General features: G+C 40.1%; 2 protein-coding genes across 4 annotated transcripts; one reads left to right on the forward strand and one right to left on the reverse strand.

Moving 5' to 3' along the window:
• Window positions 1–147: 147 nt before the first annotated feature.
• c1h5orf34 (chromosome 1 C5orf34 homolog) lies at window positions 148–2196 on the reverse strand. The gene is given in 6 exon segments (XM_088426637.1): window positions 148–208; window positions 470–500; window positions 503–676; window positions 679–728; window positions 1740–2089; window positions 2158–2196. Coding segments are annotated over 6 exon segments (705 nt in total).
• A 1690-nt stretch (window positions 2197–3886) lies between these two features.
• rnf34a (ring finger protein 34a) lies at window positions 3887–13260 on the forward strand. 3 transcript variants are annotated; one of them, XR_015868385.1, is made up of 9 exons: window positions 3887–4035; window positions 4444–4662; window positions 7083–7472; window positions 8964–9026; window positions 9268–9469; window positions 11216–11245; window positions 11410–11451; window positions 11810–12329; window positions 12400–13260. XR_015868385.1 is itself a non-coding variant. In XM_088438889.1 (8 exons), the coding sequence occupies exons 1-8, from the start codon at window positions 4030–4032 to the stop codon at window positions 11995–11997; spliced, it is 1140 nt and encodes a 379-aa protein (XP_088295015.1). In that variant the 5' UTR covers window positions 3887–4029; the 3' UTR covers window positions 11998–13260. The 3 variants fall into 3 exon arrangements, 2 of the variants coding, with proteins under 2 accessions (XP_088295015.1, XP_088295147.1); XM_088438889.1 differs by having other exon boundaries at window positions 11810–13260; XM_088439021.1 differs by lacking the exon at window positions 11410–11451 and having other exon boundaries at window positions 11810–13260.
• The last annotated feature ends 96 nt before the right edge of the window (window positions 13261–13356 follow it).

Here is a 13356-nt window from a genome sequence, read left to right on the forward strand (position 1 = left end):
TAAATCTGAATTGGTTTTACATATGCATCTAGGCAGAGGATCTATGCAAGTGAAAAATGGAAATTTGAAATGAAAAAAAGAAAAGCTGAGTTTGTCTGCATCAATTGGTTTATAATGAATAAAATACAAGATGAAGACTCCATTAGATCAGATGACAGATCCATCCTCTGGAGAAACCTTTGTGACAGGGACATCTTGCTCCAGTATCCTACACAAGAGACATTTAAAAAGTTGTCATTGCTGAAATGTTTTTGAAACCCCCCTACACATACAATAAGTTCCAATCCAAATATTGAGTAGCTATTTCCATACCTATAATACTTTACTTTGTGTGACAATGAAGAGGGAGAATGTCACGAATGAGGATAATAAGCCCTGAAAACAATCATGGACTCATGACAATTCTACACTGCCATGTGGACAAACTTTCAACTTTAAAGCAAAAAACAAACAAACAAAAATGTTAAACTGGAAGTGAGGAGATGGGCAGAAGAGAGCGGAGCATGAGGAAGGAGAAACATTCTCTCTTCAGGACCTAAATCTGATGTGTTGAGAATTTGGTCAGCCTTTGAATGTTTGATTCACTCTTCTTCATCATCATCGCCTAGGTTGGAGGCATAAGTTTTCCAGTAACAGCAAGCCAAAGAACGAGGGTAGCATCAATTTGGTGCAACACATGACAGAATTGATGTTGGATGAGTGTAATGGATTGATACTTCTCTTCTGGCCGAAAAGACAAGCCAAGTAAAACAATAGCCATGCCGTATGTAGTCAATAAAGATGAGGAAAATTCACAAAATGCACACTAATACGAGAATTCAACATTTACTGTATCAATCATGAAATGTGTGAATGGATACAAATGCGGAATTTTAGTAGAAAAAAAGTTGCAATTTCTACTCCACAATTGCATTTGGCTTCAGGAAATAAAGCCTTGTTGATTTCACAGATAAATATAGTGGAACGTTTAAAGTCCGTTCACATTAGCTGGTTGACTATTTGACTAGTTGATTTTTTTTTCTTGTGCAAGACATTTTCAAAATGAAACCTCACTTAGGAAATAACAGTCAAGTAAATTGTATGTGAATTCATCCCTTCCATGTTCATAAAGTAACATTAACTGTACAGACCATATAATGAGTAAAATAAAGTTAGCCACTTTTTAAGAAAGTAAAACAAATGATAAAGAAGATAACAGAACCAAACAGTTTTTTTAAGGCACTGGCAAGATATACAGTAGATAGTGGTGATGTAGAGGCGAGGAAGGCGTTTGCAGGGCGACTTTATGCAATTTCATATATATATTTGATTGATGTTATTTGACATAAAAGAAAACACAAAACACAGCAGATCGAAAGCCTAACTTTTCTACTATCTTAGTGGTGACATTGCAATGTGTTCGACTTTGAAGATGTATATTTCCAGCACTTCATTTGGCAGTACTTGGATCCTTTTAACTTACTGTCACTATAGCAATACAAAAAAAAAAAAAATACAACAACTACTCATGTGCTAGCCATCATTAGCTTTCTTTGTCTGTGTATATCCTCAGTCACCCAGATTGTGACAATCGGCAAAGGTTCAAACAAAGTAATATGGACCCCTTGGCTGCTTAGAAAGTAAAAATAACTTCTTATCACAAAAAAGCCTGGATATTCAAAGACCACTGACGCAAAGGTTCCTCACGCACAAACACTAATGAAAGCATAATCTCCTCAGCAGAAGTAATAATCCTTAGGTTAGTCTCGTCAGTGATCACCGGAGGAGAATGTGACCTTTTCCTTCTCTCCTGTTGAACCTTTTGGAAGTAATCACTGGGGTACTGCAGGCATTCCACAGTCAAATGGGTCAAGCTGCTTACATGCTGCGGTTGACTGTCTGGGATGCATTCAGGGTCTTGTGGTTGCTGATGGAGAGGTTGACTGAACCCCCATGCATACTCCACAATGAAGTCTTCACCTGAGGGTGACTGCATCAAAAGAGTACGTTTGTCCTCCAATATGATGATGGTCTCCCCTGTTAGTAAAAACTCTGCCTCACAGGATGGCTCTTCCAGCCCCTGAACTTCCAAGTTGATTCCTTCCAAAGACTGCACGGGGGAAATGTGTTAGGCTGGATTCAAAGAATGATTTGAGAAGACAAAGAAACAATTGGTACCTGTTTGTTACCAGGAGGGATCAGTTCTTCATCTGGCATATATGGTCGACTGGTATTCTTCTGAATGCCTGTTACTGTTAAGCTATTACAAACTCCTGAGTTGAGAAGAATGACACAATTTTAACGACCAAACTATACACAATCTGAACTATGTAGAACAGTTAACGTTTGAAAATGGGTGTGGTATTTTTTTAACTGAATTTAATAAGCGCCGGGTGGTATACTGCGTTCTCTGTTGAACTTTCTCAAGAGTTTAGAAGAAATGTGTAAAAAGGTTCGAGGCTCTCAACAACATCATCACACTGCAACACGGCGAAAGCAACAACTGCTTCCCATTTTCATAGCAAATATCCACTGACTCATCAAACATGACAATCGAACGGACACTTGCCAAGGGCTTTGTCAACTTTAACTGAGTGTATTCGCAGTAGGTGAAAGCACAGACGCAAAACAGAAGCAACGGGTAATGTCATCGGAAGGGATATTCACATTTGATCCAGCCATCCATTTTTTAGAGCCGCTTATCCTCAGAAGGGTTTTTGGCTTGCTGGTGCCTATCCCAGCTGGCTTCGGGCAGTAGGTGAGAGACATCCTGTACTGGTTGCCAGCCAATTGCAGGGCACACTGAGACGAAAGACCATTCATGCACCAGATCACACCTAAGAACAATTTAGTATATCCAATTCACCTGCCTTGCATGTTTCTGTAGTGTGGAAGGAAACCAGAGTGCCCGGAGGGAACCCACGCGGGCTCGCGGAGAACATGCAAACTCCACACAGGAAGGCTGGAGAGAGGTGGATTTGAAGTCGGGTCCCTTTAACTGTGACGGATGTGCGATTCACCCTGTCCCCTGTCACTTGACAGAAAAAAACACTGACAAAAACAATGTATTGCAGGAAAAAGCAAATTTGGGTAACGTTATCACAGCCTAAGCAAGTTTTCATCCTGAAAAAAAATAAAATTGACGTATCATTTTTTTCGCAAATTTACATCACATTCCACCTGAAATTTTGCACATTATTATTTGTGAAATGGAATCCACAAACTCAAGATGGTAGCTTCCATTTCTTACAAGACAGTACATGCTGATGTAATATTTTGTGGGGAAAAATACTTACCACTTACTACTTAATTACCAGGGATGCCAGTTTTTTTTTTTTTTTTTTTTTTTAGCATGCAACCTACTTCTAAAATGAACAAGTCCATATGATCCACAGTATAGCAGTCAACCAAGCAATTTTCATAACTCCCCTAAACTAAGATTTTCCTGCTATGACTTGGCAACTAAATATCACAATATATATACATATATATATATATATATATATATATATATATATATTTATATATATATATATATATATATATATATATATATATATATATATATATATATATATATATATATATATATATATCATCAATTCATTTATAAAAAAATGAATTTATAATTTATAATATTTATTAAATATATTAAAATATATAAATAAAATATTTATAAAAAACAGCTACGAAACAGCTACTCCCACACCTTGAAAATATGTGAGAATGCATTTTGAATGCTTCAAAGTTTATTGGAGCTTAAGTTTCACAAACATGACGCTTCAGAATTCCACAGCGAACATGGCGTACACGCGTACGTATCCAAACAAAGGGCTAATGTTCAGTCATCCAGTCGGTGGCGATAAAGAACCGTCTTGTGACTCGAACTACATAGAAAAAGAGAAGAAGAAACCCGAACGCTGGCTTTCTGCGGCGTAATCACACTTAAGACGCCGTTGGCAGTTCATCGCTCAGTTTACTAGGAGACGTCCACCTTGCAATGAATACACTGTCAACCTGTCCGTTCTCAATAGACATTCCGGAGCTGTAATGAAGGTGCCTTTTCACTTTACTCTGCTTTCATTCTCATATTCATTTCCTGCTTAGATGGTTGCTAGCATCCAGCTAACTAACGATGTAACCCGAGCTTCTCGTATCGGTGGCAAGCGTATCGTGATGTTAAGCGATGCGAATGAAGTGTTGGTTACAGGGTTGTCGCCTGAACGGTGCCTTCTCACTGCCAAACACGCAAACGCTCCCCTTCTCTGTTTAAACATAAATATTTTTAAATGATGTTTCTTTGCTTGTGAGACTAGCTGCGTATTTGTTCCTCTCTTCCCTCATGAAGCAGACTTCTTCCTAAATTCACGGTGGAAATTTACGGCTTTTGCCCTAGATTTGAGAACCTACTATAAAGAAAAGAATAACAAAGCTGTACTGAAGGTGCTTCTTTTAAAATATCAGGCAGGGGCATCATCCGTGTGGGCTTCATGCTGTGGTCTGCTGAATGAAGTTATGGGTACTGGAGCCGTCAGAGGTCAGCAGCCAGGCTTTGGGGCAGGTGCTGGGCCCTTCAGGTTCGCTCCCAGTGGGGGATACTCCACATACCCGCCCACTAGCTCGGCAAGTCCAAGCCTAGTGTGCAAGTCCTGTGGTCTGGCTTTCTCGGTCTTCAGGAGGAAGGTAGGGATGACTTCAAAGTGCTTCTGTTTGAACCCTGTGCTTCTTTGTTTATTGCCCCGTGTGAAGTGCAAAGCATCCAACATATAGGACCTGGAGGTCGTCCGTACATTGTCCACGAAAGCAAATATGACACATCAAATGGATTTTGCTCAAATAATTGTCAAAATGTTACATGTGTGTGTATTTAAGAATCAGTGTTTTACAATCTTCTTTTTAGTACTGCATGTAAAGTCACAAATCATTTGTTCCTGGTGTTGTCTTAACAAACGACAAGACTTGACGCATACCTCCCGTAATTCCCCAAATATAAATGTGCTTTTTCCCCAAAATGAAGCCCAAAGCACAAAAAATGGTATTTATTTATTTATTTTATCCCACATTATTTGAGTGTGATTGATCTGTCAGCCACATCAGTCAAGTTTTGACGCACGGATGTGCATTTTTATATCAGCTGTATTCTTACTTAGAGTGATTACTGTAATGGGACAAGCAACAGGGCAGACGTCAGTTGAATGTTAGCAGCAAGTACCTGTTGCATAACAGCAGCTCCTGTTAGCTGAGGTTGTTACGGCATTATTTTCAATAAAAGGAGCAAGCAGACTGAACCACCATTACTAAAACGGAGAGGATCATGTAGGGAGGATTGTGATGGACCCCGTCCGGTTAGAGAACATGGAAAGGTATTTCATTTGACTCGTTTATTAATAGCAGTCTTTTGCCGTATACACGCAATCATAAACTTGGTGAAACATGAATGTTGCTCAACTTCGGGTGTTTATAGCAAAATTAATTCGAGCTGCGTCGTGAGAAGAAAGATAAAACAACTGCTTTGAGCACATTCAAGTTACATTGGCACTGCGTTCACTGACCGCTCACAATGTGGGATATCTGAAACACCTAACCTGCAACAAAGATTTAATTTACCTATATGAACTCAACAAAATCTGAAGAGTTTACGAAGATGAGATTTATTCTATTTTACTATAGTTTTTACTTTGTTGCCAAAATGTTTGTGCGCCTTTTACACGGCAACATAGAAAATAGCATAATTTGACCCCAAAATGAAGAGTGCGTCCCATACACTGGTGAGTTTTATAGTTGGGGAATTATGGCAAATACGGACAGTCTTTTTTTTGTAATGCAATGGTACCATTATTGCTGTAGCTGTGCAAACGCTGTGGAGTCATCAAGCAAAGTAAGTTATTGGTAGGTCGCCAAATACAGTTGTCCGCATGATGCGGGTAATTGTCGCATCGGTTAACGTGACTTGTAGTGCCGTGATAGTGATACAACTTTGAATGTGCAATGATACAGAAAGTAGAGATTGCTCAATGATGAGACAGTTATACAATCGTACAGAGGTGACGCTACAATTGTGTATGCTGTAATGTATAGTACTACAGTGATATGAAAAAAGGTAAACGTTTGTATTTGTTAGGTGCCACTATGGACATCTGAGTCAATGCAGAAGCACAGCACAAGCAGAAACACAGCCAAATAAAATTTGGCAGCCAACACAACCACCAGTCACCAGATTGGCTAGACATGTTTTTCAACTTTTTTTTTTTTTTTTCTCCCTGTTGGAGAAGGAGGAGTTTCTCTGCTGGAAGCAACCCCACCCTTGTGTATAAAAGCACACATTTTTTGTGTTTTGTCGTAACTTAGCATGAGCGTCTTTTATCAGAAGATGTTGAAAAAATGTGTTTTCTTTTTTTTTTATTTCAAAAATAATAAATTTTATTTGCGTTGCATTTTACATTTTATTTACACTTTAAAACTAAAGCATCACAAACAACATTAGCAATTCAGTAAAATTATGAAATTATAAAATTCTAACTAGCAGGTGTCTGAGTATGCTTTCTGAAATAAAAAAAAAAAGCAATTTAATATCAGATGGAAAAGATTCCTTTAGTTTATTTGAATAAACCATGAATAAACATTTTGTTTCAAGCTAGGAGTTCAATTAGCTGAAGTCCATTTCATCTACTGTACACTCGGAAGCAGACAGATTTGTTTTAATTAGAAACACTGGGTGGCCCCAGCTGATTCCTGAAACAGATGCCGATACGTGCCCCATCCCCTCCTGACCAACTCGCTGCTCACGTTCATGCTCACGTTTATGGCAGAGGGTGGTCTCCTGCCAAGACCTCAAGCTTGTCTCACTCGCAGTGTGAGCGGGATCCCAATCCATGCATGTATTACTTTTTGATCTTTGTCCCTTAAAAAAAACATGCAGTCTGTTGTTTGTGTGCATGAAGAGCTTGAGCAGATGTTCTGCTTCTGAGGGTCTCATGAAATACCATATCGGTTTCTTTTTTGCGCCTTTTGCCGGTCCAAATGCATTCTCTTTATACAGCAGCTTGTAAATGCCACAAAAACGTCTGGTATATCTAATTTCCTTTTTTCTCTGTCCCCCCCAGCACATTTGCAGCGACTGCAAAAAGAGCTTCTGCTCGCTGTGTTCCGTGGCTCTGGAGAATGTGCGCATATGTGCCACGTGCCACTTGCTGAAGGCAACAGCCTTCCACCGATCGCGGCTCATGCGTCTAAGGGTCAGGGACCTGCGACAATACTTGTTGCTCCACAACGTCCCCACTGACACTTGCAGGGAAAAAGAGGACCTGGTAGACCTGGTGCTCTGTCACCAAGGCAGCGAGGAAGAAGAAGAGGAGCCGGATACAAGTAGCCTCCACTCACGTTCCATGTATACTCCACCGCCTTCTACCACGCAGTCTGCTTCAGAGCTGTCCCAGCTCACTGCCCCTCAGGAGGAACCTCTCAGCAGAAGTGATAGTTCTGACAGCAACCAGGTTAGTGCGCGCATCCATTTTTTTTTCGTTTGTGAACAAATGTAAGGCAAAGGCTGCTTTCGGAAGCTGTCTCTCATTTTCTACTCCGTATACAGTAGGAAACTGTATTGTACATTCATCAGTTAAATTTAGGAGCGTTTTTAAACATCCAGGTGTGCCGTTATTGATGTCACTGCTATTCTCACACAGTTACAATATACAGGGTCAACATCAGATGGCTTACCTTCCATAAGAAATTGTGAACAAGAGAAAATGCTTTTTGAGAAAATGTCAATCGCTAACTACTTTTCATGTATGTAATGGGATTTCTTCGGGGCACTATATGCTCACTTTGTCTCTAAATGACTATAAAATGGCAAACTTCCCGTATAGGGCGCAATATAGTGCCTAGGAAATGGTTCTGAACACGGCCAGAACATCATTTTTGTTCATAGGGCCGCCACTAATGATTATTTTACTGTGATTTCCCAAATATAAGATGCTCCTGTGTATAAACTGCGTCCTTAATTTTGGGGTCAAATTCTGGTATTTTCTGTTACTGTATATAAGCAGTTGTTTTTCCTTCTCCCTGCGACACACCTCAAGTTTATTTTTACTATTACCAAAGTTGTGCAGCATCCGTTTTCCACCAAGTTTATGATTGCGTGTGCATATGTCAAAAGACCGCAATTTATAAACGAGTCAATACATTTCTGTGTTCTCTATCCGCTGCACACAGGGTCCATACAATATTTCTGTGTATGAAACAAACATGGAGTAGTTCAGTCTGCTCGCTTCTTTTATTGAAATTAATGATATAACAACCTCAGCTAACACAAGCTTAGCTTTAACACAACATGCACTTGCTGCTAATAGCCAAGCGATGTCTGCCGTCTTGCCCGTCCTGTTGTAAATAAGAATATGGCCAATATAAAAATGCACATCTGTGCGTGCAAAATCGACTTATGGGGCTGACGGATGAATTTTCCTTGAATGGTGTAGAATTAAAAATAATTTTAAACGGTTGTAGGACACACCCATACCTTTGGCCATCATTTTTTATCCGTAATTTTGCAACATTGTTCATCTGGGATTTCTTTTGAATCAGAGCAAAACTAGTTGTTGATGTATTGCAGAACTCCACCCTTGTGTGCACTTAAACATTTCAGTCACTGAACTGTGCAGGTTATGTCGCCGGAAATTTTTTAAAAATCTAGTGTGAAAAATGAAAAAAACAAAGCATGCAAACAATAAAAACTCTTCACAAGAGTAACACATTGAACACATTTCAGTTGGAGTGTTATTGTTCCTCCTGGTGTAAGCCAGGTGTAAAGGTATGATGGATGATAAGCTCTGAGCTGACAGGATCCACTATAATTTGGGACCGTTAAGCCTTTCTGTACCAGGAGGGACGGAGCCATAGTACATGAGGTATCATGTCCTAAGAAGGGCTAATCCAACTGGCCTGCTCCTTAGCGTGACGAGGAATGTTGTCTTTTTGTTCTGTTGCAGGACATAGGTGATTCCACATCTGTGTCGCTTCTCAACCTGGACCCCAGTGGACACACACCCGAGGTAATCAGAGTTCTAATCTTTTGTGAGCTGGTCTAGTTTAATGAGCTTCCGGAGAATCGTGAGAATTTGAGAGTGAGCGGCGCTCTCAGTTTGACTGTACAGCAGCTCTGCAATGGCAATAAAGGCATTCTCTTCTTTTCCATTATACTGCATATAAGCCATTTTGACGAGCATGATGGTTTCACGTCAGCACTGAGAATATGGGTTATTTTGCTTTGACTCTGACGTTGTGCTGCTTTAGACGAGCCCTCAGACGCAGCGTCTGCTCCGAGCGTCTCTCTCGGACCTCTCCAGCGTGAGTGACATCGAGGGCCTTTCTGTCAGGCAGTTGAAGGAGATCCTGGCCAGGAACTTTGTCAACTATTCAGGGTGCTGCGAAAAGTGGGAGCTGGTGGAACGTGTCGGCAGGCTTTACAGAGAGACAGAGGAGAACAGGAAATCACGTGAGTATGCTCGCATCTCTATTGGCTCTCAAGCACGGGTCAACGTTGTACAGGTCTGACAGACTTGCTTATATTATCCTATTATCAGCATAACATGTCTGCCATTGTTTGGTTTTAAGTCATTAAAAAAAGATAATAATCACTTGGGGGGTGTCACATTAGACCATGCGCTTCCTAACCAGATGTATAAGAAATGGCATTTTAAATACAAACAAAATGTGCGCGTAATGTTTTTTCTGAAACTAGTGTACGTCACAGTAGCTTAATATAGTTCATTCACAACGCATGTACAAAAGATCCTTCCTCCAACAACAATTTGAAGTAAAAAAAAATAAATAAAAAAATCAGCACTTGCATTTTCTTAAAAAAAAAACAAACAGTAACTACAATATAAATACAATATGCTTGGAATATTTAAAAATGATATAAAACGTACATAAGTTGAGAATCAAACATTTTTAAGAAATAGAATGACAGTAATAACTGTAACGTCACAAAAAATTATTGATATGTTGATGAGGCATTAAGGAGTGTGTTTGGCACACTGACACAATGTGTTGATACTGCGTGGCGATTGTGTCATCAAATACTGACTCCTGCTGGACGTTAAAAATCCCTCCAGGCAACCCAAGGACCAAGTGTATACCAGGGGCCTCACTCGACCTCACAAATGAGGAATTATGACGGATAATTATGAATTATTAAATACAATGAATGAAATGTGCCAAATTTAATAAACTTTTTGGTAAATGTTTTTAGTTAACTGTCAATTCGCCCAGTGTAAGTCATTGGGACTTTTTAGAGTAGAAAATGAGGATTTGTGGGAAAAGGATAAATATTTGGAATACGATAGAAAATACATGCAGTCCTCTCATGGATATGTAGAATAATAAAAAAGAAATTGGAAGTATCAAAATAGAAAAACAGGACGATGAAACTGCGAACCCAACCAGGGATTGAACCACTGACTCGTCATATGCTGTTCCGGCACTTTAACCACCGCACCAAGGAGCCTCTCGCTACGTCACAAATTCAAATTCCAAATGACAACAAATGGGACTTTCTCCCATTGGAAATGAATGTTGAATTGGTTCGACAATTATGGAATTATGGAAGAAATAGCTGCAATGTGTGAATTATTGGAATGTTGGAAGTGATTGCGCGCTCACAAGGCAGTGAAGCAACCGTGCGATTCGGCTCGTTTCAGCGGTTGCGTCGTGTTGATAGACGCGCTTCCTTACAAACACAGTTTGGCGCGTCTTTGCTGTGTCGACGCAGTTCAATGAGTTCATGCGTTGGCCACGCGATCATTTTGAAGCAGGACGCGCACCGACGCGGGGATTGTTCTCTGAGCTCGGTGCACGCATCGGTGCTGCCAGAGCCATCACTACAAAAAATGCTTTGCATGCAAAAAAATTGAATAATTGTTTCCTAAAGCTATAAAAATATCCAAAGGAATTTTTTTAAAAACACAAACTTATTTATTTTTTTCCCCCAATGTTGCTTCATCCTTATTTGTTTCCAAAGCAAGGGCTTAGTTTGCTTTTCCCCGGATCCCCTTTAGGGCTCATGACCCCTACAGGCATTGCACACTAGCCATTTTGTGATTGTTATGATAGTCACTGCAACATTCAACATACAGCTGCATGAGTAGAATACATTTTTCAGATATTTCTACCATTACTCAAATATCTTCCACAGGTGGTGCATATTTGTGACTATCTTTTTTTTTTTTTTTCCCTGCAGTGGAAAATGTGAGCAGTACTGTAACCAAAGGTAAGCGCTTGACCTGTGTTTTTATTGTCCTTTATATGCACTTCCCGCTTTAACTAAACAAACTACTGCATGGTTAAAACCGATGCACCTATTCCCGGTGTTTTTGTAAATGATGCTCAAATTTACTTACTTTACTTACTTACTTTAATTTTTCCACACTGAAGTGGTGGCCTTCCCCCCTCCTATCTGCAATGGGGCAATTGGAGGTAAGGTAGTGTCCTAAATATGCTCTATCATCAAACAGTATCTATTATGTTCATAATCATGACCAAGTCCACTGTCGCGTATTCTCACGGCATCCTTTCTGTGGAATTCCTGCATGTAGTTCCTTGAGTCACATTAAAATGTACGACTACGACAGTCTTTGGTTTACTTGGTTAAAAGCATATTGTTTTAACGTGGCCAGCAGGGGGCAATTGCACTACTGTAATCTTCATCTTCGTACGTGTTGTTTCTGTATGGTGTCATTTCCGATGTGTTACCGCCAAAGAAATCGCCGCCCCAACTGCCTATTAAACCGATGTCCAGCGCTTTTAATTGTTTTTTCCCCCTCATTGCTTCCAGATGATGAGAAGAGTCCGCCGATGTTCCTGGAAGAGAACCTGTGCAGGATCTGCATGGACGCGGTGATCGACTGCGTTCTGCTTGAGTGCGGCCACATGGTGACCTGCACAAAGTGCGGCAAGAGGATGAGCGAGTGCCCCATCTGCAGGCAGTATGTCGTGAGGGCCGTGCACGTCTTCAAGTCCTAATGCGACACTGACACTTATTTCAGCTTCAAAACAGCAGCTTAGACTCAGACGGTACCTTCAAACCAACCACGCAGATCACATCCTTTCAGTCGTGTTTTCGTGCATGTCGTATTGCCCCATTTTCACACCGTTTGCACGTTTGGAAGTAAGGTTTTGCTTTTCCAGTAAGAATCATTCCCGACGTTACCGCTTCCCCCGTGTGGCAACAAAAAGAATGTTGACTGTGGGCGCGCTCTTCTCTTTACACAACCGTGTAAGTGACCACTTAAAAGTTCGTAGCACCTGGGATACACGCACTGACGAGACGGTACGCATATGGTGCCAAACAGCAGGTGAGACTTGACGCTCCTCCTCCCTCGTCACATTCTTCTACTCTTAATGATGGGGTTTGTGGCTTTTTAGCTGGCAGGTGTGCCGACTCAGCGATTTATGAGCAGAAGGAGCTGAGGCGGGATGTTTAGCTACTCTTCAATATCTCGCCATTCAGGCGACTGCAAACGCGATGATGCCGGCCGATCGAGTTAAGATTAGAAATCACAGTAGGTGTTGTTAATGGACGAGGAGTATTTGCCTTTGAAATGTCTTGTACACACTTATCGAAACGCATAAATCGAGAATACAACATAAGGTATGTCATAACAGCAATAGTTGGGTCTTCGCCATCAGTCGCCTCAGTCTCAGCACTTGAGACCAAATTCGGTGCTAGTCAACTTACCATCTGCACTGTTTTCTAGTCGAACTGTGGATATAACTGAATGTGCATTTTTCTTTTTGGTTGACTGTCTTAAGTGAAATGAAGTGTCTTATTTTTTTAAGTAGAATTAATGAACTGAAACGGTTCAAAGTAATTAACTATGTTAATGCATATACGTATATATACAGAAATGAATTGCTAATATACATTTGCATACGTTAATGCATACAAGATATCTATTTTTTTCCATTTGATTTCACTTGTGTAATGTAAAATATTTGAATGTTCTTTGGATTGCAATTTTTTGTCAGGTAAAGTTTTTCTGATCTGTCCCTCTTACATATTTATTAGGTACCTTCTCTTCCAATATTTCAGTTTGATTTTCTCCTGATGCTGCTCACTTGCAAACTATGTCATATCTGTCCCAGAGACCTCCCTGCACAAATGTCAAGATTGCTGCTATCACAGTAAAGACTTTTCTTTCATGACCTGCTTTTCTGTTAGAGGGCAAGTATTGTGTGATATGCTGTCATTGAGAATGTTTTGTTTTAATAAAGTTTTTATACATACATGTTTACAAGTGCGGTTTTCTTTATTTGTGATGGGAAAAAGTTAACTTGAGGGAGACAAAGTTCATAAATGGAAACCTTATAGCAGGTAATCAA

The sequence above is a fragment of the Hippichthys cyanospilos genome, chromosome 1, assembly GCF_059441005.1.
Source record: "Hippichthys cyanospilos isolate Australia breed blue-spotted pipefish chromosome 1, RoL_Hcya_1.0, whole genome shotgun sequence".
Classification (NCBI taxonomy): domain Eukaryota; kingdom Metazoa; phylum Chordata; class Actinopteri; order Syngnathiformes; family Syngnathidae; genus Hippichthys; species Hippichthys cyanospilos.

Bases quoted from the DNA above. Each gene is read 5' to 3' on its own strand.
- rnf34a (XM_088438889.1), top strand. The intron at 7,473-8,963 runs GTTAGTGCGCGC...GTTCTGTTGCAG, and splicing joins ATAGTTCTGACAGCAACCAG to GACATAGGTGATTCCACATC. The intron at 9,027-9,267 runs GTAATCAGAGTT...GTGCTGCTTTAG, and splicing joins CCAGTGGACACACACCCGAG to ACGAGCCCTCAGACGCAGCG.